This window comes from Gopherus evgoodei, chromosome 3 (genome assembly GCF_007399415.2).
Source record: "Gopherus evgoodei ecotype Sinaloan lineage chromosome 3, rGopEvg1_v1.p, whole genome shotgun sequence".
Taxonomy (NCBI): domain Eukaryota; kingdom Metazoa; phylum Chordata; order Testudines; family Testudinidae; genus Gopherus; species Gopherus evgoodei.
Genome location: NC_044324.1, coordinates 24,408,766 through 24,432,013, shown reverse-complemented (window position 1 = coordinate 24,432,013; position 23,248 = coordinate 24,408,766). Strand labels below are relative to the sequence as shown.

Sequence of the window (23,248 nt, the reverse complement as noted above, 5' to 3'; positions counted from 1 at the left end):
TAGTTAAAATATGAAACAAAATATAAACACCACGTGTATTTACAATAGTTCAGGACCTGATTTTTTTTTTATTTAAATCTCTGATCCAGGAGCAGTGGAAAGCTGTGTGTACTGGTTCTAAACACGTGTGTTCATCTTTCCAAGTGTTTGTCCATGAGCTAGTTTATTCAAAACATTTTGTCAATACTTCATGCTATGTCATTGAAAGTTAACTTTGATTTAGTCTCATAAACAGTAAGAAAATGGGTTTATGTTGTTCGAAAACTAAGACTTAAGATTTTAGATGATATGAAGTATATTTGTCTACAGCATTTTTCTGATAGTGCCCTTTGAAATGCCCTTGCATTCTAAAGTTCAAGGTAGAGATGAGAATCGTATCATTTTATGGTTCAATATCTCACTAGAAACAAACACTACAAAACGTTATTGAAACCAGTCTAGAAGATATACGGTGTTTGTTTTTAGCCCAGGTAGTTTGTGAAATATCTGACCATAAAACTATCATTGCTCTCATAGATGAGCAGGGCTATTTCAACACATTGATCCAAGACTAAACACAACAGATCCAAGAGTTTGGAACAGGGTAATTTTCAGTCCATGCTGTATATTTAAAGGAAACTCTTAGGCTTGGTCTACGCTGGAGGGGATCGATCTAAGTCACGCAACTTCAGCTACATGAATAAGTCGACGTACTTAGAGCTACTCACCACTGTGAGTAGACAGCTGATGCCCTCCCGTCGACCCTGCTTGCACCTCTCTCTGCGGTGGAGTATCGGAGTCAACAGGAGAGTGCTCGGTGGTCGATTTATCACATCTAGACTAGACGCGATAAGTTGACCCCCTCTAGATCGATTGCTGTCCACCTATCTAGCGGGTAATATAGACAAGCCTTAGAGTAATGAATCAAACTTAGCGTGTAATGACCGTATCACCACCTCTTATTTAGCTGCTCATGATTCATATAACAGGATTCTCAGGGCATTAGATACTCAGGCTTATATCTTGCTAGCGAACATTTAAGATGCACAGCATATTATATAAACTTTTGCATACACATCCAGTAGGGTAAATATACTTAAGGGAACCATGCTGTGCAAAATATTATGAATAACGCACCATTAACACAGACTTTCTATTTTACACTAGTATGCAGTCTCACCAGTAATAATGAGACCCATTGTTCTTGTGAAAGTGGGTACAGATGGCCAGCTGCAGCGTGCAGTGCCAATTCAATCTGTCCTAGTACCATCCCAACACAAGAGGAGATCTGTGACTGTATCACACAGGTGCCTTCTCAAGGACCCTATTGTCAGCTTCAGTCTGAAGGTAAGTTGTGCTTAGTAGCATATAGTATGAAGTTTAATCAGGAGAGAGAGAGTGATCTTTACACGTCAGTGGGGCTGGCTAAAATGTGATCCATGGACCAAGCACAATATGTTGGGGCCTACTGTAGCTGTTATTTTTAATAGGAAAGTGCGTCTTGCTAATTACATCTCCCAGCATGCAAAACTCCATCTTGATCCAAGTGGCCCCATTCAGATCATGGTGCAATCTTGCCAACACTCATGATTTTTTCATGAATCTCGGGCTGATGCCCTGCACCCTAGAGGTGGCTGCATATCATTGACATTGAATGTGTATAATTTGTGAAATGCTTAGGATTCCTCTGAGATGGGAGGCACCAGGTAAACATCAGCTGAAGTAATAAAATAAATAATACTGCAGGTTTCTCTTTGCCTTTCCAGATCAAACCAACTTCTCTGTGTCCCCTGAGGACATTTTCCAGGGGGATACAGTAAAAATGAAGTGTGTGATACAGTTGGATACAGGGAATGTGACCTGGTATCATTCTGGACATGTAATCTTGAATAGAGGCCGGCATTCAATATCTACAATAATTATAGAAAAAACTACAACGTCAATTCTGAAAATTACCAATGTTACACAGGATGATACCGGTACGATTGAGTCTGTATATGCAAGTGTATTGTTTGTAATTGACAAAGGAACAAAGAAGAATGCAATGATTCTATTTATTTAAAACAGAAGGGCAAATGCACCTTCCCCCCCCCATCATCTTTCTCTGACTTTCTTTAATGAATCAGCTTCTGAATGGTGATGCCAGCATAGTGTATTTATTATATTATAATAAAAAGTAACAGCTTAGAGTTCCATAGCAAATTAAATGTTTGGAGAGCCCTTTGAAATGAGGTGATATATTAGAGCTTAGTATTAAGGAGCCAGGTAACATGGACTGGACTGGGAGTTAAGAACCATGAGTTCTATTCCCAGCTCTGACACTGATCTACTATGTGACCTTGGTCAGGCTACTTCACATCATCTGTAAAAGGGGGTAATGTGAGATCTATAGATGAAAACAGCCAAGTATTATTACACAGCACTTTATATCCGAGAGAAGGGAGGGGCTGGACCTGATCAGAGATACAGGCAATGTAGATGATTTTTGCAGCAGTAGTTTGGCTGGTGGGAGTTCAGGAAGCCAGAGAAGATGAGGTGTCAGTGGTTAAGGCAAGAGGTGTGTTGGGCTGATACAAAGGGCTTGGCAGTGGGAACAGTAGGGAGCAGGTAGATTTTGGAGAAGCAGCTGAGGAAAATCCAGCACTATTTATTGGAGGGAAGGAGAGAAAGGAGTAAGATATGATGCCACGGCAGCAAGCTTGAAGGACACAGTGAGGAGTGAAATTGCCAGCAATGATAAAGAAAAGAGGCAGAGAGATAGGCTTGGGAGCACTGGTACTAGCTACATGGTATAAGAGGTACTTGCAGTACTTCATTGTTCTCCTTAAAGTGCCATTGTTCCAATGGGCCTATGACACATACCACCAGCAGTGGAACCATGACAGTGGCCAGCAAAAAAGGGGTTAAAGAGATTAAGCTATTACTGGGCTAGGGGGTGACTAGCTGAATTTATTTTTCATTGCTTTGGGGAATTAAGGCAGAATGAGTTCTCAGCAGTAATACTGTATTTCCTTTCCAGGTCCTTATACTTGCGTTTTCATAGACAGCAGTGTGAGCTCCACATTGGAATTTAAAGCAACACGCAATGTAACAGTAGCTCCAATAAACATCATGCAATCAGGAGACACTAAGGTTATATGTGATGGTACCAAAGTATCGCTGAGGTGCTGCATTGATGGAAATATACAATACTTTAATACTACCTGGAGACCAAATACAGGCCAGTTTTTTCTAAATTTCTCCTCCTAATTTGCAGGCATATGCAGCTGTTTCATGCACAAATGGGCCAGATCCTCAGGGACTCCCCAAATGCTTAGACCACAAGTCAGCGAGTGCTGTGCCAAGCCAAGATAAAGTTCCCACTAGCACTGTCTTAGTGCTACTGTAGCTATTGCCATGCACTGTTAGAGTGGGGGCTGCTCTAACTTCTGCCATCCCATAACTGCCACAGAGGGCTGGAAATCTATCCTAGGATCAGCACAGCATGCTGATATCTAGTCATCTTTCAGAAAGTGCATCTTCCCCTTTTCCTGCTTTGTTGATAGCAAGCTGAGTATGAGGTGTATAAGTCCCTATACTGGTCGTCCACAACTTCAGGGTAACCCTTATATTGAGAGTACCTTCCACGGGCCACGTACTCACCTTTGGTAAGTGAAATGTGTGGTCCAAAACAGCTGCAGCACAGCTAAAGATTGGGGCCAAAACCCCACATGCAAGTTTGAACTGTCCCATGCAAAATGAATCATGCTTGATATTAAAGTTCCATTTCAAATGGATTTATAAATAATGAATAGATGTATATAGCACATGCATGCTACAGACATCAGCAGAACATGGTAGAGTTTTTATAAGCACATCAGTAGATGGTGTTATAGATGGTTGTAAGTCTTAAGCAACCAGTTGCCCTTTTGGACTCTATAACAACCTATAGCAAAGGAGTAACTACTTATTAAAACACCTATTAATCATTTACTAGCCTTTTATTAACTGTATATAAATGGAACTTTAATATGAAGTATGACTGCAAACTGAGTAACTGCACAAAGGTACATAAGAACAGCCATACTGGGTCAGACCAAAGATCCATCTAGCCCACTATCCTGTCTTCCAACAGTGGCAAATGCCAAGTGCCCCAGAGGGAATGAACAGAACAGGTAATCATCAAGTGATCCATCCCGTCACCCATTCCCAGCTTCTGGCAAACAGAGGCTAGGGACACCATCCCCACCCATCCTGGCTAATAGCCATTGATGGACCTATCCTCCATGAATTTATCTAGTTCTTTATTTTTCTTAGCCCTGTTATAGTCTTTGCCTTCACAACATCCTCTGGCAAGGAGTTCCATAGGTTGACTGTGCGTTGTGTGAAAAAATACTTCCTTTCGTTTGTTTTAAACCTGCTGCCTGTTAATTTCATTTGGTGACCCCTAGTTCTTGTGTTATGAGAAGGAGTAAATACAGTGGCATAGCCAGGTGGAGGGAATGGGGAGCAATCAGAAAAAAAGTCACCACCTGCTGTGGCGCTTTTACTCACCCAGCGGCGCTTTTACTGACAGGGCGGCGCTCCGGGTCTTCGGCGGCAGGCCCTTCAGTAGCTCCAGGTGTCTTTGGCGGCACTGAAGGACCCGCCGCCGAAATGCCGCTGAAGCCCCATGGAGCGAGTGAAGGTCCCGCCGCCAAAGACCGCACCACAGCGGGTGGCGCGTTTTTTTGTAAGTGAGTTAAAAAGGCGCCACTTTGGGGGAATGTGCTCAGGGGGAGCAGCCGCCCTCCCTGTTCCCCCCCAGCTACGCCACTGAGTAAATAACACTTCCTTATTTACTTTCTCCACACCAGTTATGATTTTATAGACCTCCCTTAGTCGTCTTTTTTCCCAAGCTGAAAGGTCCCAGTCTTATTAATCTCTCCTCATATGGCAGATGCTCCAGACCGCTAATCATTCTTGTTGCCCTTTTTGAACCTTTTGCAAGTCCAATATATTTATTTATTTATTTATTTATGTTTGAGATGGAGCGACCACATCTCCATGCAGTATTCAAGATGTGGGCATACCATGGATTTTTTATAGAGGCTATATGATATTTTCTGTCTTATTATCTATCCCTTAATGATTCCCAACATTGTTAGCTTTTTTGACTGTTGCTTCTCACTGAGTGGATGTTTTCAGAGAACTATCCACAATGACTCCAAGATCTCTTTCTTGAGTGGTAACAGCTAATTTAGACCGCACCATTTTATATGTATAGTTGGGATTATGTTTTGCATTTATGAACATTACATTTCATCTGCCATTTTGTTGCCCAGTCATCCAGTTCTGAGAGATCCTTTTGTAGCTTTTGCAGTCTGCCTGGAACTTAACTATCTTGAGTAGTTTTGTATCATCTGCAAATTTTGCCACCTCACTGTTTACCCCTTTTTCCAGATCAATATAAATACACTATATCCACTGGATCCCCGATGTCCACATGCCTGTTAACCCCCTCAAAGAATTGCACTTGGATCCAGGGATTTATGCACTTATGAATTACTCAGACATACAGTGTGAAATCGTGGCCCACTGAAACCAGGATTTTTGCCTTTGACTTCAGTGAGGTCAGGATTTCGACCATGAGTTTTGCTTGCACAACAGATGCACACTCAGATTTTGTGGGTGTGATTTAGATAGGCAGTTTTGGTAAATTTGCCCCATTATGTCTAACCCTCCTCTCTTGACACCCAAAATACAGTTACAGGGTGGCCCTTAAAAATGTTAGTTTCCCCTAAGATAAATAGATGAGTTTAATATTTGTGGTATCTCTTTGTACTTTCCACTGCTCACTGTAAGAAACGCCTTGAATCTGCCAATACTGAGATTATCTGACTCCAAATACTTCTCTCAGGCCTGAATCTGAAACCGTTACTCACAGTGATTTGTCCTCACTCACCCAAACAGTGCTATTGGACTCAGTGGGGCTACTCATGAGAGTATGTGCTGCTCAACAGGAGTAAAGATTGTAGAACTGGGCCAATGGGTGTCTTAGGGTACGTCTACACTACAGGATTATTCCGATTTTACATAAACCGGTTTTGTAAAACAGATTGTATAAAGTCGAGTGCACACAGCCACACAAAGCACAATAATTCAGTGGTGTGTGTCCATGTACCGAGGCTAGCCCCGATTTCTGGAGCGTTGCACTGTGGGTAGCTATCCCATAGCTATCCCATAGTTCCCGCAGTAGCCCCCACCCATTGGAATTCTGGGTTGAGATTCCAATGCATGATGGTGCAAAAACAGTATCACGGGTGATTCTGGGTAAATGTAAATTCCTCCGTGAATGCAACAGCAGACAATCATTTTGCGCCCTTTTTCCCTGGATTGCACTCGCAGACGCCATAGCATGGCAACCATGGAGCCCGTTTTGCCTTTTGTCACTGTCACCATATGTGTACTGGATGGCGCTGACAGAGGTGGTACTGCAGCGCTACACAGCAGCATTCATTTGCCTTTGCAAGGTAGCAGAGATGGTTACCAGTCATTCTGTACCGTCTGCTTTGCTACTGTAAATTGGCGATGAGATGATAGTTATCAGTCATTCTGTACTGTCTGCTGCTATCATGGGTGCTCCTGGCTGACCTTTGCTGAGATCAGCCGGAGGCGCAAAGACAAAAATGGGAATGACCCCCCCGGGACATTCCCTCCTTTATTTTGTATCTAAAAATAGAGTCAGTCCTGCCTAGAATATGCGGCAAGTGTACTACAGAACCAGTGTATCAGAGAACCAGAAAGCACAGCCGCTCCGTGTCAGATTCCACAGAAATGATGAGCTGCATGCCATTCTAGGGGGTGCCCCTGCAACAACCCCACCTGTTGCTTCCCTCCTCCCCCAACCTTTCTGGTCTACCGTTGCAGGGTCCCCCCTTTTGTGTGATGAAGTAATAAAGAATGGAGGAATAAGAAACACTGACTTTTTAGTGAGATAACATGAAGGGGAGGCAGCCTCCAGCTGCTATGATAGTCCAGGCAGTACAGAATCTTTTCTTTAGACATGAAAGGAGGGGGCTGATGGAGTTCAGCCCCCAGTTGCTATGATGAGGACGATTATCAGCCGTTCTGTACTATCTGCCGGGAATAACTGGAAATCATTCCTATTTTTACCCAGGCGCCCCCGGCCAGCCTCACCTGAGGCCAGCCAGGAGCACTCACGGGCTGATGATGAGGACGGCTACCAGTCCTACTGCACTGTACTGTCTGCCACCAGGGAAAAGAGAGGAGAGGATGCTACCGTTCAGTGCCCCAGCACCGTGTCTACCAGCAGCATGCAGTAGACATAGGGTGACATTGAAAAAAGTCAAGAAATGATTTTTTTCCCTTTTTTTTCACGGGCGGGAAGGGGGAGTATTTTGACGAGATATACCCTGAACAACCCCAGACAATGTGTATGACCCTACAGGCATTGGGAGCTCAGCCAAGAATGCAAATGCTTTTCAGGGACTGTGGGATAGCTGAAGTCCTCAGTCCCTCCCTCCCTTCCTCCATGAGCATCCATTTGATTCTTTGGCTTTCCACTACGCTTGTCACACAGCACTGTTCTGTGGACTCTGTATCATAACCTGGATATTTTTTTCAAATGCTTTGGCATTTCGTCTTCTGTTACGGAGCTCTGATAGAACAGATTTGTCTCCCCATACAGTGATCAGATCCAGTATCTCCTGTACGGCCCATGCTGGAGCTCTTTTTGGATTTGGGACTGCATCGCCACCCATGCTGATCAGAGCTCCACGCTGGGCAAACAGGAAATGCAATTCAAAAGTTCACGGGGCTTTTCCTGTTTACCTGGCCAGTGCATCCAAGTTCATATTGCTTTCCAGATCGGTCACTGTGGTGCACTATGGGATACCGCCCGGAGGCCAAAACCGTCGATTTGCAGCCACACTAACCCTAATCCTATATGGTAATACCGATTTCAGCGCTACTCCTCTCGTCGGGGAGGAGTATAGAAACCAGTTTAAAGAGCCCTTTATATCGATATAAAGGGCCTCATTGTATGGACGGGTGCAGTGTTAAATCGGTTTAACTCTGCTAAAATCGGTATAAACGCCTAGTGTAGACCAGGCCTTAGGTAATGGCCAAGTGCACTTTGGCCCAATCCTGAAGTCCTTCCTAGGCCACTGTGAGTTTTGCCCACGTAAAGACTGAGTGTGGACTTCAGGATGGGTAAGTTTAAAATGTCTCACTGTCAAAACTTGTGCCTACACCTAGGGTTTGCATAGCTGGGAGAAGTCCTGTATCTATAGGCTTTACTGTGGTTGAGCTAGACAGACAGTAGTGACAGCTCTGGGATTGTTTATTTCAATACAGGAACCGCCAGTTTAACTCCAAACTGTACTAAGTACACTCTCCAAGCCAGTCATTCTCAGTGCCCAAACCCGTCTGATAAGGAGATAACGTACACGTGTGAGCTGAGCACGGGGAATGGCGCCATCAGAAGTAAAACCATCAACGTGACATATTTACAAATAGGTAAGGAGCCTTTGCAGAATGCTGATAGAATCTGATTGCACATAGCTGAGTGTAAGTGCCTTGGGCAGGGACTGTGTCTCCGTTCTCTCCACATGGCTCCCTGCCTACCTATTGTGCCACATGCAAATGACAAATAACAATCATATGTTGTTTATCTTATATTTTTCAGCAAAACCAGAAATATTTCCAAGTACAAAAACACAAGTTTCTGAGGGACACAATTTTACTCTAATATGCACCAGCGATGTGAGCAATTGCGATAATGTCACCTGGAAAATCCAGTCTCAAATGATAGATTCTCGGCTATATAGCTGCAAGGTGGAATCCCCAAGCAAAGCCAGGTCCATACTCACAGTGAACTCTGCCACTCAGGCCTGGAATGGTAAGAGAAGGCATCACCTCACAGTGTGTTTCGGTCAGAATGACAAGGTAGGTGATATTACCCATGGCTGCCCAGGGTGGGGGGGCAAGTGGGGCAATTTGCCTCAGGCCTAGGGCCCAGCAGGGGCCCCCACGAGAGTTTTTCAGGGCCCCTGGAGTGGGGTCCTTCACTCGTTTCAGAGGCCCTGGAAAACTCTTGTGGGGTCCGGGCCCTGGAGCTTCTTCCACTCTCTGTCTTCACCGGCGGGGGGTCCTTCTACTCTGGGGTGGAAGGACCCCCCGCCACCGAATTACCACCGAAGCGGCACCCGCCGCCGAAGTGCAGCCAGGTCTTCAGCGGTAATTCAGCGGCGGGCGGTCTTTCAGTTCCAAGACACGCCACCGAAGTGCCCCGAAGACCCGCGGTCCTGGAATCCTCTGGGCAGCCCCGACATCGGAACTTCACCTAAGCCCCCATCCGGCAAGACACTTAAACACATGCACAGCTTTCATCACACAAGTGCTCCCATTTAAGTCAATAGAACAGGGGCTGGAACTTGCATCTCCCTGGTGGATGACTTAACCAGCCGGCTCTAGGGTAAGTCTCATGGTCTCTCCGGCACAATTAATATTTAAGTATTTTTTACAGAGTGGAACAGCTTCAACAAGAGAGCTGGAGAGACCCTAACACCAGAGGTTAGGACACTCAGGCGAGAGGTAACAGAGCTGGGTCCAAGTCCCTCCTCCAAAGCAGGCAGAGTGGGGATTTGAATCTGTCTTTTGCATCCTTCGTGAGTACTCCAAGTAGTGCATATAAAGGGAGCACCATCAGCTCCTTCTCCAGCTGTGTTTTGTGCAGTGCACAATCCAGCGGGCATCTACTAACCTGGCTGTTGTGCTTGAGTGCTTGCAGGGATGCTCCTGATCTGGGCCATTGTTTTACCTTTCCTGCTCAGTGTCTTTAGCAATCCCTTTTGATCTATCTCCATAGCAAGCAAGCCTCCATAAACAACCACACAGAGACATCTACCATATTCATAAAGATGTAATACAGGTATTTGACCAGTTCATCACAGTCTGCTTTCCATGGCTTTCAACTGAGGCCTGGTTTTGTTTCATTGCTTTCAGGCACTTATACTTGCACATCATTTCAGAAGTCTTTGTCAAGTTCTTCTAGTACAACAGTTGAGATTGTTCCTCTGCCTCTGAAACAGAATATTGTACTGGATCCCATTCAAGGATTTATACAATGTAATGTACCTCAGGTGCTAAAGTGCTGCATAAATGGAGCAGAAAACTATGACGTTATATTCACAGTTCAACAAACGGAATGTAAGAGTGGTAAGGAAGTCGATACTTTACTCTGAAAATGGTATTGAATGTATGGATAATTGTGGACATCCCCCCATAAGATTCATTTCTTCTATGATGCCCACAATTAGTGAGCAAATAATTGTAAGTATTTTTTAAAATGTGCAGTCTCATTACTGTAATCCAGGCTCTTCCTATCCTTGTGGTTTGTTGCCCTTAATCATTACATCATGTCTAATTTGGGATTGTCACCATTTTGAACCCAAGATCTTTCTGTTCATGCCATAGTGCAAGTTGCGCACTCTCATAATTTAGTCTTAAAAAGTCTGACGCTAATCCCATTGGAGTTAATGGAAGTTTTGCCATTTACTTCCATGAGTGTAGGATCAGATCCAAAATGTGGTTACGTTAAAGTCCTATAGCAGAGGTCGGCAACCTTTGGCACGCGGCCCATCAGTAATCCACTGGTGGGCCGCGAGACATTTTGTTTACATTGACTGTCCGCAGGCACGGCCCCCACCGCAGCTCCCAGTGGCCACGGTTTGCCGTTCCCAGCCAATGGGAGCTGCGGGAAGCGGCGAGCCACAGGGATGTGCCAATCCCTGTGCTACAGGTACTCACTGGCATTCTGTCTTTACTTTCTACCAGTGATTGTCATATCAGGTTTGGTCAGTTTGCCAACATTTTCTAGCCATTCATTTAATTTTATATTCGAAATTTAGGGTATATTTTTCATGTGGGTCCATGTAACTGATGCATAGCCATGATTCAGGTTGATATGATAGCCATCCCCAAGCATTTCAAATGCGTAAATACCAAGGAAAGAGACGTCGTTAAGGCTGGCTCAAGTGTGTAGGGGTAATAGCCGTGAAACTAAGCAAAAGCATATTTAAGATGAGTAAGAGGAAACATTTCCTGTTAGTGATGTCTACTAGACTGTTGAACAGTCTCTCAAAGCAAGTGGTGAAAACTCCACAACTTGAGTAATTTCAAACCAAATGGGATAAAACTTTCAAGAATATAACGTAAGGAACTATCCCATATTCACCAAGAATATGAACAAAAGGACTTTTTCAGTGTGGTTCTAGGTCTTTGAATTTAGTGCAGTTCTACATTCTATCGATTATTTAGCATATTGTTGAAGTTCCCGAGTGGCTCAAAAAAGTAACAAATTTCATGAGATATAAAAGAGAGAGGAATAACCATCTAATTATGCAAATACAGTGCATTCTGTTTGCATCAGTCAGCAGTTGTCAGGAATTTGTGCTCTGCTTGTAGCTAAAATAAGCAAGAACAGAAATGTAATAAAGTCAAAGATTTAATTAATTTGACTAAAAATATCCCCTCAGCAATTCAGCTAGTCGGTTATTGGAGACAGACATTCAGATTAATTTAACATCACTGTGGATGGGCTTTGAGGGGAATTGCATCTAACCTTCCTTGGCTAGAAGAAGACTAATGGACACGGTGTGCTCGCCTGAGGTTTCTGGGAGGGAGTGTAAAGGAGTAGGAGACGGGGGGATCATTAGGTTTGTGAGTAGGATGCAGAGAACAACACAGGAGAGGTTACTGTTGAAGACCCTTGGGATGACTGAAAGATAAACTGAGGTCAGTGCAGAACCTGAGAGTCACCAGATGAAGAGTTAAAAATCCTAACCTAAACTGAAAGGCTTCAGCAGAAGCATGGAGAGCAGAAATGAAAGAGGTGCTCGAAAGTGGCTACCCCAGCCACTGTTGCTGCACCATAAAGGACTTTGGGGAAAGTTGCTCTCATAGCGGAAGGCCAGAAGGATGGTTAAACTATGTCTGTAGACAGAAGAGACAACCTAAGAAGGTAGCAAGGAATGAGCATAAGCAGCAGAAGATCATACACGTGAACAGTAGGAGACTGTCCCTAGAGGAGCTGAGAGAGCTGTTCTTTAAGAGGCTGAGAAAGGAGGTTTTCACAAGCACTTCCTGTTCTACTCTGGCTACAGAACCAAACTATCACATTCACGGGCGGTGGGTGAACCCGCCCCCATTCAGGGAGGCTAGTCTCCAGGCCCTGCCCTTTCTGCCCAAAGCCCCGCATGCCAGGGACAGCCGGAGGAACCCCAGCTGGTCCAACCCCTGGGCTGGCCCTGGTCACCGCAGCCCTTAGCCACCAGCCCGATCCCCGAGCTCCAGTCCTCCAGCTGGAGCTGAGTCCCCACCAGCATCAGAGAAGAGTGGGGAATGAAGGCGGGGTCTCGGGGTGGAGCGTGGAAGGGGGGCGGCACGACCTGGGTTAGGGGAGGCTTAGCCTCCACTGGTCTTCGATACCTGCCACCCATGATTACGTTAACACACCTAAAATCTTTCTTTGCAGTGAAAAACACACAAGGAAACCTAGTGTGCTACACGTGCAATTACACAGAAAGGTGCAGCTCAAAGTCAAATGTCGTGGCATATTGTACCTTTGTTAACCGCATTCAGGATAAGGTCATAAGTTCACTTATGAATCTAAGTATTATACTAGGTAAGAAGAAATCTTGGTAATTATATACAGCAATTGAATGTACAACCCTAATGTATTTGCCAAATCAAAGGACATGTACTGTATCAATGAGGCTGCTTAAATGCAGCAGCATGTGCTGTGGTTAGATCTGGTTGGTAATTTTCTATCTAAATGGTTTTGGTAGAAAATATGGTTGTCATTAGAAAAGTCAATTTTGCTGAAATTTTAACAAAGAGAAGGCTAAGGCATGACTTAATTACAGTCTATCAGAACCTACATGGGGAACAAATATTTAATAATGAACTCTTCAATCTCGCAGAGAAAAGTATAACATGACCCAATGGTTGGAAGGTACAGCTAGACAAATTCAGACTGGAAATAAGGTGTACATTTTTAAACAATGAGAGTAATTAACCACTGGAAGAACTGACCAAGGGTCATGGTGGATGCTCCATCACAGACAATTTTTAGATCAAAGTGGGATGTTTTTTCTAAAAGATATACTCCAGGAATTATTTTGGGAACGTTCTGTGGCCAGAGTTCTACAGGAGACCAGACTAGATGATCACAATTGTCACTTCTGGCCTCGAAATCTATGAGAAATGTTGAATTTTATTCTTCTGCTTCTGCTCCCACTTGGAACCAATATATGCTGAGGTACATGAAAATGAAAATAAAATAAATTAATAACATGAGTGGATGGGGTCCTAAACCAAACCTTGCTGAACCTCAGAAAAACATCTGTTCAGGCTTCAGAAAAAGGGTTGGAGAGATTCGCCCATCCCTGTGATTAATTTTTATCCTATACAACAGCAAATCTTTGGGCGGTTTTGCAGGCAAACAGCCTCCCAAAACTTATATCCAAGGGAGGGTTATAATTAAGGATCAGCCCAAACCAAAATGCTGTATCGAAACACCTCTTAATTTGGGATAGGTCAGCTGTGGCCACAAATATTTCAAACCTGAGCCCATGTCTGCTAATAAGTTTGTCCTTGCTTGTACTGTGCTTTGAAAATTTTGTGATTGTTTTAGGAAGAAGGATGTTCTTGTGGTTAAGGTCCTAGGTCTAGGATGAAGATCTTGGCTCTATTCTCATTTTTGCCACAGGATTCTTGTAAATTACCTTGGGTAAATGACTCAGTGCTGAGTTTTCCATCCTGGAGATAAGAGGACTTTTCTGTCTCCAAAGCACTGCAAGGTTTCATTCAGTAATGCTTGTGAGGCATGCAGATACAATGCTACAGTGAGGAGTGCCAGGGAACTATGTGTGTGTGGATAGATAGACAGACAGACAGAAGGAAAGTTATCTGTAATAAGGAAAATACAGAGAAATTAGAGAATTCTATTCCCTGTCATCCATTTATTTCTTTTTCTTAATACAGGAAATAAAGTTACGTGCTCAGGCAGCATTGGTGTGGGACAGCAAGGAGCACAGATAACAAAACCATGCCCAGCCTCTCAAGGTGTGAATGGCATGAGCACCACGGTTAGAGGGACTGTAATCTATGTGTGTAACAACACCAACTGGGAGGTTGCTAGAAACAGCTGCATATCTGACCAAATAAACACGCTGCTCGATCGTGCTGAGGTAACAACTTTGTGTTCCTTTCATGTTTTTTCAGTAGTTTTAAATAAAGAATAGACAGTGCTTTCAAATTGTTTCTATTGCTCAAAATGCTTTAACCATTTAAAAAGACATTCAATACTGGAAAAAATGCAACTGTTCAATTACAAGTGCTTTTAAAGCTAGGTAATAAACCCTTTGTTCCATGGGCTACGGGGAGCTATGAGTGCGGCAGAGTAATTTAGAATATCCTGGTGCAGTGCTTATCAAGCCAACCGAAGGAACAGGGTTGTGAGGCATTGAAAATTCTATTACAATCTAAAGCAAAGAAAATCTTGCCCCCCCACGCTCCACACACCCTTAGCCTGCAGGGTCCACTATTCTCTGTTAACCTTTCGAAACACACACACACGCACAAATAAATTATAGAGGCTGAGCGCTGTTATTGTAGATGCACATTTTGTGCTTGTTTCCATAGTAAATATAAGGGGGTAGTGCAAATATTTGATTCGGAATAAAGGGTTACCAACCTGAGAAGGTGGAGAAGCATCAGCTTAGTCTGCATGATACTTACCTACTGTGCAGACATTACTGTTCAGGTCATTCTGACTAGGCATATAGGCCCTGGTTCCGGAAAGCATTCCCCACTCAGAACAGCACTTAAGCACATGCATACTTTTAAGCACATACTTAAGCCCCATTGGAGTCAATGAGACTTAAGCACATCTTTAAAGGTAAGCATGTGTTTAAGTTCTGTCCTGAATCAAGGCTTTATCCCATACTCATCATCGCAATGTGTGTGCTATACCACACCTAACCAACCTGGGGACCATAAGTACAGACTTATACCACTTGTCTTAAAGGTGAATAATTCTTAGCTGTTAGAAGTAGTAGGACTTTTATCTGCCATAGGTGAGTGTATATAGTACACATACCATGACTAGCTCTGAATGGAGCATTCATGGCACTCCACTGCCAGAGGGAGGTTCACCACAACACAGAGCCTTCACAGGAAGTAAGGAGAAATTATGACAAAGTCAAATAGACAGGACTCTCTCCAGAGCTGTCCAACACTAACACAACACTTGCTTCTTGCCTCTGGTTCTACTGTAGTGCTGCCTATCCATCAGTGAGCATTGCTGGCTTGCAACTCCCAGGAGCATGTTCCTGCCCTCTGTTCATACTGCAGTGGCTGGATGGTGACCATCACTCTGTCCTACCCTGGCCTTTATACTGCTCATTAACAGTGGTCCTCTATCTGCAGACACACCCCACACATATGACTGCTCTTTAAAGGTAGCTTCAGAGCAGGGGTCGGCAACCTTTCAGCAGTGGTGTGCTGAGTCTTCATTTATTCACTCTGATTTAAGGTTTCATGTGCCAGTCATACATTTTAACGTTTTTAGAAGGTCTCTTTCTATAAGTCTATAATATCCAACTAAACTATTGTTGTATGTAAAGTAAATAAGGTTTTTAAAATGTTTAAGAAGTTTCATTTAAAATTAAATTAAAATGCAGAGCCCCCTGACCAGTGGCCAGGACCCAGGCAATGTGAGTGCCGCTGAAAATCAGTTCGTGTACCGCCGTCGGCACCTGTGCCATAGGTTGCCTACCCCTGCTCCAGAGCATAAGCCATCCCTTGCTGTCAGCTAGTCGCTGGCTTGGAATAATTCCCACAGCATGGAGTCTGGCTGAGTGATTGGTAGGACCACTCCCATTTTTGCTTTTGTCATAACCCCATTTCTGATCTGCACTGTCCATTGGATACAAACAGTCCTGCTGCTGCATCCTTTGTCTTCCCTTCTAAAAATCACCTGCCATCACCCTGTTCCTCTGTCCAACTAGACCGATGTGGGAGTTACACATCTTTCCCTATGTATTCTTTGTGTATCTTGACTGAAGATCAAGCCCCAGGTGCATTGCATATATGTAACATCATGTTTAATTTCCATTCTAGTCTTTGGTGTATGATCCACAGGCAGAAGAACAGCTACCCACATATCTTGAGATTCTTCATAATACTACACTAAAGGAACAACGAGAAATAAACACTTCACCTGCAAACCTGGTGGCAGTAATTACCATTCTGGATTTGGTTTCAAATATCCCAACAGATGCAAAGCCACGCACAATGGAAGTAAGTTACAGTTAAGCCTTATAGAAGCTGGATGGCTCTTTGGCCTTTGCAGCAGATGGGAATATACTCCCTGATTGGTTAGTACGTGGACTAGGGAGGAGTTGAGGGAGTGATAAGGTAAGAGGAAGTAAGAACAAAGATACAGATGGAAGGCCTTGAAGGTGAAGACCAGGAGCTTTGCTTTTATATGAAAGGATTCACAAAAGGGTGACATGTTTGGAGCAATAGAGAGAGGACGATTATTATCTGTACAGCATCTAGAAGTGTGCTAATAACTTTACAGAACATAGAAGACAGTCTCTAACACAAAGCGTCTGGTCCTCATTTTAGACATGATACACAAGTGAGTCTGATAAACGGTAGGGATAAAGGAGAAAAGGAGGAGTACAGAGGTTACGGTGATATGGTCATACAGTTACTCAAATCAAGATGGTTCCCCTAGGTTTATAAAGGAAGGACTTGGGAGATTATTTCTTTAATAAATTATGGTGTTTATAGAAGGGTTATGAGTTATCTGGAGGATTAATGAAACCAAGATGATGGAAATGGGGGGAGGCAGCTGAGGTGAAGAGTGTGTGTGAATGGCAGAGGTGTGTGTTGAGGAATGATGGGTTAGAAGCAGGTACGGGAAAAAGGAGGAGGATAAATGTGGAGGGGTTGTTATGATGAGGTAAGGGAAACGAATTGGCAATAAAAACAGGTATATTGCAAGAGATGAACAAGGAATGGACAGGAAAAGGAATTAGAGAGGACAGGGCTGATTTTTAGTAATATATCTAGCTGGAAGAAATGGCAAGTTTCAGCATGAGACTTGCTGATTTACACCAGCTAAGTGGACTGGATGTTTGAGCAGAAGGGAGACTGGAGTCAGAGATAACACAGAGGATGCAAACCTGGGAGCCAGGATTGGAGCCAGGCAAAAGTGTAGCAGTATTAGAAGGAAAGATGAGCACCTCTGCTTTCAGTGACCCAGACTTGAGATGGGACATCCAGGGGGAAAGGTCTGAGGGGTTGTTTGAGACTGGGCAAAAGGAGAGAGGCCAGGCTAAAAAGATAAATTTCAGATGTTATTGTTGATAGTAGCAATGATCGTAAAGAACTTCATTAATACCAGATGTTTGTCTTTATTACAGAATTTCCTCTCTACAGTGAACACTATTGTCAACAATTCCACAATACTTGCCTGGAAAGATCTGAACAATCAGCAAACAGGGGACAGTTCTCGGTTACTGGATTCAGTGGAGAAATTTTCCCGGTCCCTCCGGCCAACTAATAATCCCATTCCTTCGATCACCAACACCAACGTTCAGCTGCAAGGTATAGTTATCACAGAAAATAGCACGTGGGACTATAATAAGAGCTTTACTTTCTCCAATTCAGCAAACCTCAGCGGCAATGTGCTAATTACTAGAAATAACATTAAGAACTTGACAGAAAAGTTGACCATCATCACTGTGGCTTTCTCAACCCTCAGATATATTCTGCCCAACCCCAATGAGACAGTTAAGGATGTGAATGGCTTGGTGATGATGACAACAACAAACAGCATGGGCCCTCAGGTCTTAGAGATCTCTCTGACATTTGCCAAAAGCAATTCTTCCCTGAAAGAGCCCCAGTGTGTCTTCTGGAACTTCTCTCACTCTGCTGCTGTAGGAGGATGGGATGACACTGGTTGTCACCCGAAGGATGAAGGAGACAATGTCATTTGCACCTGCAATCACTTGACTTCGTTCTCAATTCTGATGTCATTCGACCGGGGGTCCTCCCCTTCTGGAGCCAAACTGCAGTCACTAGATTACATTACCTACATTGGCCTGAGCATTTCCATAGTGAGCTTGATGATCTGCATATTAATTGAATCCCTGGTATGGAAATATGTGACCAAAAACAGAACCTCCTACATGCGTCACATCTGTATATTGAACATAGCTGTGTCTCTTCTGCTTGCAGACAGCTGGTTCATTGTCACTGCCTTCATACAAGACAAAAAGGAGCTAGTGAATGGGAATGTCTGCATAGCTGCCACCTTTTTCATCCACTTGTTCTACCTCAGTCTCTTTTTCTGGATGCTTGCCCTGGGCCTCATGATCTTCTATCGCCTTGTCTTCATTTTACATGACACTAGCAAGACCATCCAGAAAGCTATAGCATTCTCTTTGGGATATGGGTGCCCTCTTATTATATCAGTCATCACCATAGCTGTCACTCAGCCTCATAACACTTACATGAGGGAAAATGCCTGCTGGCTCAACTGGGAGAAAAGCAAAGCTCTCCTTGCCTTCATTATACCCGCGCTGATCATTGTGGCTGTGAATTCAATCATTGCTGTTGTAATCCTAGTCAAAATACTAAGGCCTGCCATTGGGGAGAAGCCAAGCAAGCAGGAGAGGAGCTCCTTGATTCAAGCCATCAAAAATGTTGCCACTCTGACGCCGCTATTTGGCCTTACCTGGGGATTTGGAGTCGCAACCCTTAGCAATGGCAGCCCAATAGTATTCCATATACTATTTACTCTCCTCAATGCTTTCCAAGTAAGTATCATGTATGCACTGCTTTATTTTTCATGACCACTTAACACAGACTCATAGAAGAAGACTGGAGGGACTAAGATGCTCAGGCCCGTGAAATTACAGTAAATAGATTATATCAGAGGGGTAGCCGTGTTAGTCTGGAGCTGTAAAAAGCAACAAAGAGTCCGGTGGCACCTTATAGACTAACAGACATATTGGAGCATAAGCTTCCGTGAGTGAATACTCACTTCGTCAGATGCATGTAGTGGAAATTTCCAGAGGCAGGTATAAATATGCAGGCAAGAATCAGTCTAGAGATAACAAGGTTAATTCAATCAGGGAGGATGAGGCCCTCTTCTAGCAGTTGAAGTGTGAATACCAAGGGAGGAGAAACTGCTTTTGTAGTTTGGCTAGCCATTCACAGTCTTTGTTTAATCCTGAGCTGATGGTGTCAAATTTGCAGATGAACTGAAGCTCAGCAGTTTCTCTTTGAAGTCTGGTCCTGAAGTTTTTTTGCTGCAGGATGGTTACCTTTAAATCAGCTATTGTGTGTCCAGGGAGACTGAAGTGTTCTCCTCTAGGTTTTTTATATATTGCCATTCCTAATATCTGACTTGTGTCCGTTTATCCTTTTATGTAGGGACTGTCCTGTTTGGCCAACGTACATAGTAGAGAGGCATTGCTGGCACATGATGGCGTATATTACATTGGTGGTTGTGCAGGTGAAGGAACCGGTGATGTTGTGGCTGATCTGGTTAGGTCTTGTGATGGTGTCGCTGGTGTAGATATGAGGGCAGAGTTGGCATCGAGGTTTGTTGCATGGATTGGTTCCTGAGTTAGAATTACTATGGTGCAGTGTGTGGTTGCTGGTGAGAATATGCTTAAGGTTGGTGGGTTGTCTGTGGGTGAGGACTGGCCTGCCTCCCAAGGCCTGTGAAAAAGAGGGATCATTGTCCAGGATGGGTTGTAATCACTGATGATGCTTTAGAGAGGTTTTAGCTGAGGACTGTAGGTGATGGTCAGTGGAGTTCTGTTGGTTTCTTTCTTGAGATTATCTTGCAGCAGGAGGCTTCTGGTTACACTTCTGGCTCTGTTGATTTGTTTCCTTACTTCCTTGTGCGGGTATCGTAGTTTTGAGAATGCTTGGTGAAGACCTTGTAGGTGTTGGTCTCTGTCTAAGGGGTTGGAGCAAATGTGTTTGTACCTCAGCACTTGGCTGCAGACGATGGATTGTGTAGTGTGCCCAGGATGGAAGCTGGGGGCATGAAGGTAGGCATAGCGGTCGATAGGTTTTCAGTATAGGGTGGTGTTAACGGGACCGTCACTTATTTGTACCGTGGTGTCTAGGAAGTGGACCTCCCGTGTAGATTGCCACTGGTCTGGAGGTATATATTGTCACCAAATTTGAAATAATTGTGCGTGAGGATAAAGTCACACGACTCAGCAACCTTGGTATTACCAAGTCCCATTGATTATCATCATTCCACCAAGTTTCTGTGATGCCTGTTATATCAATATCCTCATTTAATACCAGAGACTCAAGTTCACCCATCTTAGTATTTAGAATTCTTGCATAAGTACACAAGTGCTTATAAAATTTATCAGTAGTTAGTTGTTGGCCTTCATATGATGTAATTGAATGAGACTCTTTTTCATTTGACTGTTTCTCTTCAATTTCTACCTGTATTTTATCAACTTCTATCCTCTCCTCTTATCTAGGATATAGAGCATGCCCTTTAATAAATCCTCCCTAACTGGTAGCGGAGCTCTGTGACTTTATCCTCACACACAATTATTTCAAATTTGGTGACAATATATACCTCCAGATCAGTGGCACCACAATATGCCAACATTGGCCCCACAATATGCCAACATTTTTATGGCTGACCTGGAACAATGCTTCCTCAGCTCTTGTCCACTCATGCCCCTTCTCCACCTACGCTACATTGACGACATCTTCATCATCTGGACCTATGGGAAGGAGACTCTGGAAGAATTCCACCACGATTTCAACAGCTTCCACCTCACCATCAACCTCAGCCTGGACCAATATATGTCCACAAAAAAACTTCAGGACCAGACTTCAAAGAGAAACTGCTGAGCTTCAGTTCATTTGCAAATTTGACACCATCAGCTCAGGATTAAACAAAGAGTGCGAATGGCTAGCCAACTACAAAAGCAGTTTCTCCTCCCTTGGTGTTCAAACCTCAACTGCTAGAAGAGGGCCTCATCCTCCCTGATTGAACTAACCTTGTTATCTCTAGACTGATTCTTGCCTGTATATTTATACCTGCCTCTGGAAATTTCCACTACATGCATCCGACGAAGTGAGTATTCACTCACGAAAGCTTATGCTCCAAGGTGTCTGTTAGTCTATAAGGTGCCACTGGACTTTTTGTCAATAAACAGATTGTGTTTCTTACTGATAAAAGCAGCAAAGAATCCTGTGGCACCTTATAGACTAACAGACGTTTTGGAAAAGGATAAATGGACACAAATCAGACATTAGGAATGGCAATATACAAAAACCTGTAGGAGAACACTTCAACCTCCCTGGCCACACTATAGCAGACCTTAAGGTGGCCATCCTGCAGCAAAAAAACTTCAGGACCAGACTTCAAAGAGAAACTGCTGAGCTTCAGTTCATCTGCAAATTTGACACCATCAGCTCAGGATTGAACAAAGACTGTGAATGGCTTGCCAATTACAGAACCAGTTTCTCCTCTCTTGGTTTTCACACCTCAACTGCTAGAACAGGGCCTCATCTTCCCTGATTGAACTGACCTCGTTATCTCTAGCTTGCTTGCTAGCACACATAAATATACCTGCCCCTGGATATTTCCATTACATGCATCTGAGGAAGTGGGTATTCACCCACGAAAGCTCATGCTCCAAAACGTCTGTTAGTCTATAAGGTGCCACAGGATTCTTTGCTGCTTTTACAGATCCAGACTAACACGGCTACCCTCTGATAATCATTAATGAAGTAACCTGGGAGTATGGACTCCTGGGTTCTAGTCCTCTCTCTGTTTTTCATTCTGCCCAGGGCTTTCAGGGTCTATAGCTCCATGGCATCCCATCACGCAGACTGCTCTAGAGCAGGACCATATTCCCTTTCACTGAGAATTTTGAAATTTTTGGTTTCTTTGCAAATGAGAAAAACACCCAACAAATTCTGAAATATCAAATTATCCGTAAAATGGAATTAACTTTCTCTACCCAGCTCTGTTAACAAATAGTTCATATGTGTAAACCACTCAGATTCCCTGCGTGAAATGCCTTTCAAATTGAAAAGAACTATCAGAATTATTGTGTCACTAAGGTACGGGTTTGGGGGGGGAAAGGAAACTTTTGGGAAAAAATATTGGGGGTTTTCTTCCCCATTTTTTTGCCCTGTATGGAAAAATTGCATATTTTGGGAAAAATTGAAAAGGAACTGTTATATGAAATATTTCAGTGAATTAATTTTTAGAGTAATGTTTAAAATAATATTACTGCTGCCCTTCTGGCCTTTCTAATAATAACTAATAAGTATTTTAAATGAACAAAATGTTTCTCTAGGCAAAAAAATGCACCTAAATACCTGAGAGTAAAGCTGCAGCTCATCCTTAATGCTAGACATATTTATCCTTATTATCTGAATCAAAACAATAGAATTTATACTTCTTTATTTCATAAATATACCAAACAGTACTTTTTATGTGCTAACTAAATTATGCAGAATACATTTCTCGTTCTTAAAGAAGTTAATCGAGTTTAGTTTTGATAAGCAACTAACTACTGCAGATATTTCAATTTTTCACAAAATTTCATTTTTTTTGTGAAACAAAAAGAGAAAAAAATGTGTTTTCCCCTCATCTTCAAAATTTTACATCCCTAGTCACTTTGCATATTACTTTTTGATAGCAACATTTTAACCACACAGTAACAGCCTGGGGAAGAATGGCAGTCAATATTGTGGAAACATTGAATAAGCACTAATGCATTATAGAACAGGGCATTTAACTGGTCACCATCTTCTCATGCAGTACCCAGGAACAATGGGATGATTTAAAGACACAATAACATCCATAACCTGGAAATTCTTGTCTGTTGGTTTGCGTCACGTCTGTGAGCTGAATTATTATTACTATCTATATTACAGCAATGCCTAGAGGACCTCAAACAAGATCAGGACCCCGTTGTGCTAGGTTCTGTACAAACATATAGCAAGAAATGGTTCCTGCCCTGAAGAGCTTATAGTTTAAATAGTCAAGGCAGACAAATGGTGGGAGAGGAATGCTCTAGTGTGGTTAAATGTGGACAAATTAAATATATTATATATATTTAAATATCATATTTTTATAGGGATTATTCATTCTGGTGTTTGGAACTCTCAGGGACAAGAAGGTAAGAATTCAACTAATGTCTTA

The 23,248-nt window shown here is 43.2% G+C and overlaps 1 protein-coding gene across 6 annotated transcripts in view; it reads left to right on the top strand.

The window, feature by feature from the left end:
- The window catches only part of ADGRF5 (adhesion G protein-coupled receptor F5), a 78,076-nt gene that overhangs the window by 43,995 nt on the left and 10,833 nt on the right, over positions 1-23,248 (top strand). For 5 of the 6 annotated variants that reach the window (XM_030555301.1, XM_030555299.1, XM_030555300.1 and 2 more), the window contains 11 exons: positions 1,147-1,326; positions 1,746-1,958; positions 2,999-3,199; positions 8,317-8,478; positions 8,648-8,860; positions 9,967-10,179; positions 12,497-12,646; positions 14,008-14,213; positions 16,147-16,326; positions 17,460-18,857; positions 23,184-23,225. In XM_030555301.1, coding sequence (XP_030411161.1) covers positions 1,147-1,326; positions 1,746-1,958; positions 2,999-3,199; positions 8,317-8,478; positions 8,648-8,860; positions 9,967-10,179; positions 12,497-12,646; positions 14,008-14,213; positions 16,147-16,326; positions 17,460-18,857; positions 23,184-23,225 — 3,158 coding nt within the window. The remainder of the gene's footprint in view (positions 1-1,146; positions 1,327-1,745; positions 1,959-2,998; positions 3,200-8,316; positions 8,479-8,647; positions 8,861-9,966; positions 10,180-12,496; positions 12,647-14,007; positions 14,214-16,146; positions 16,327-17,459; positions 18,858-23,183; positions 23,226-23,248) is intronic. The other variant, XM_030555297.1, reaches the window with a different exon arrangement.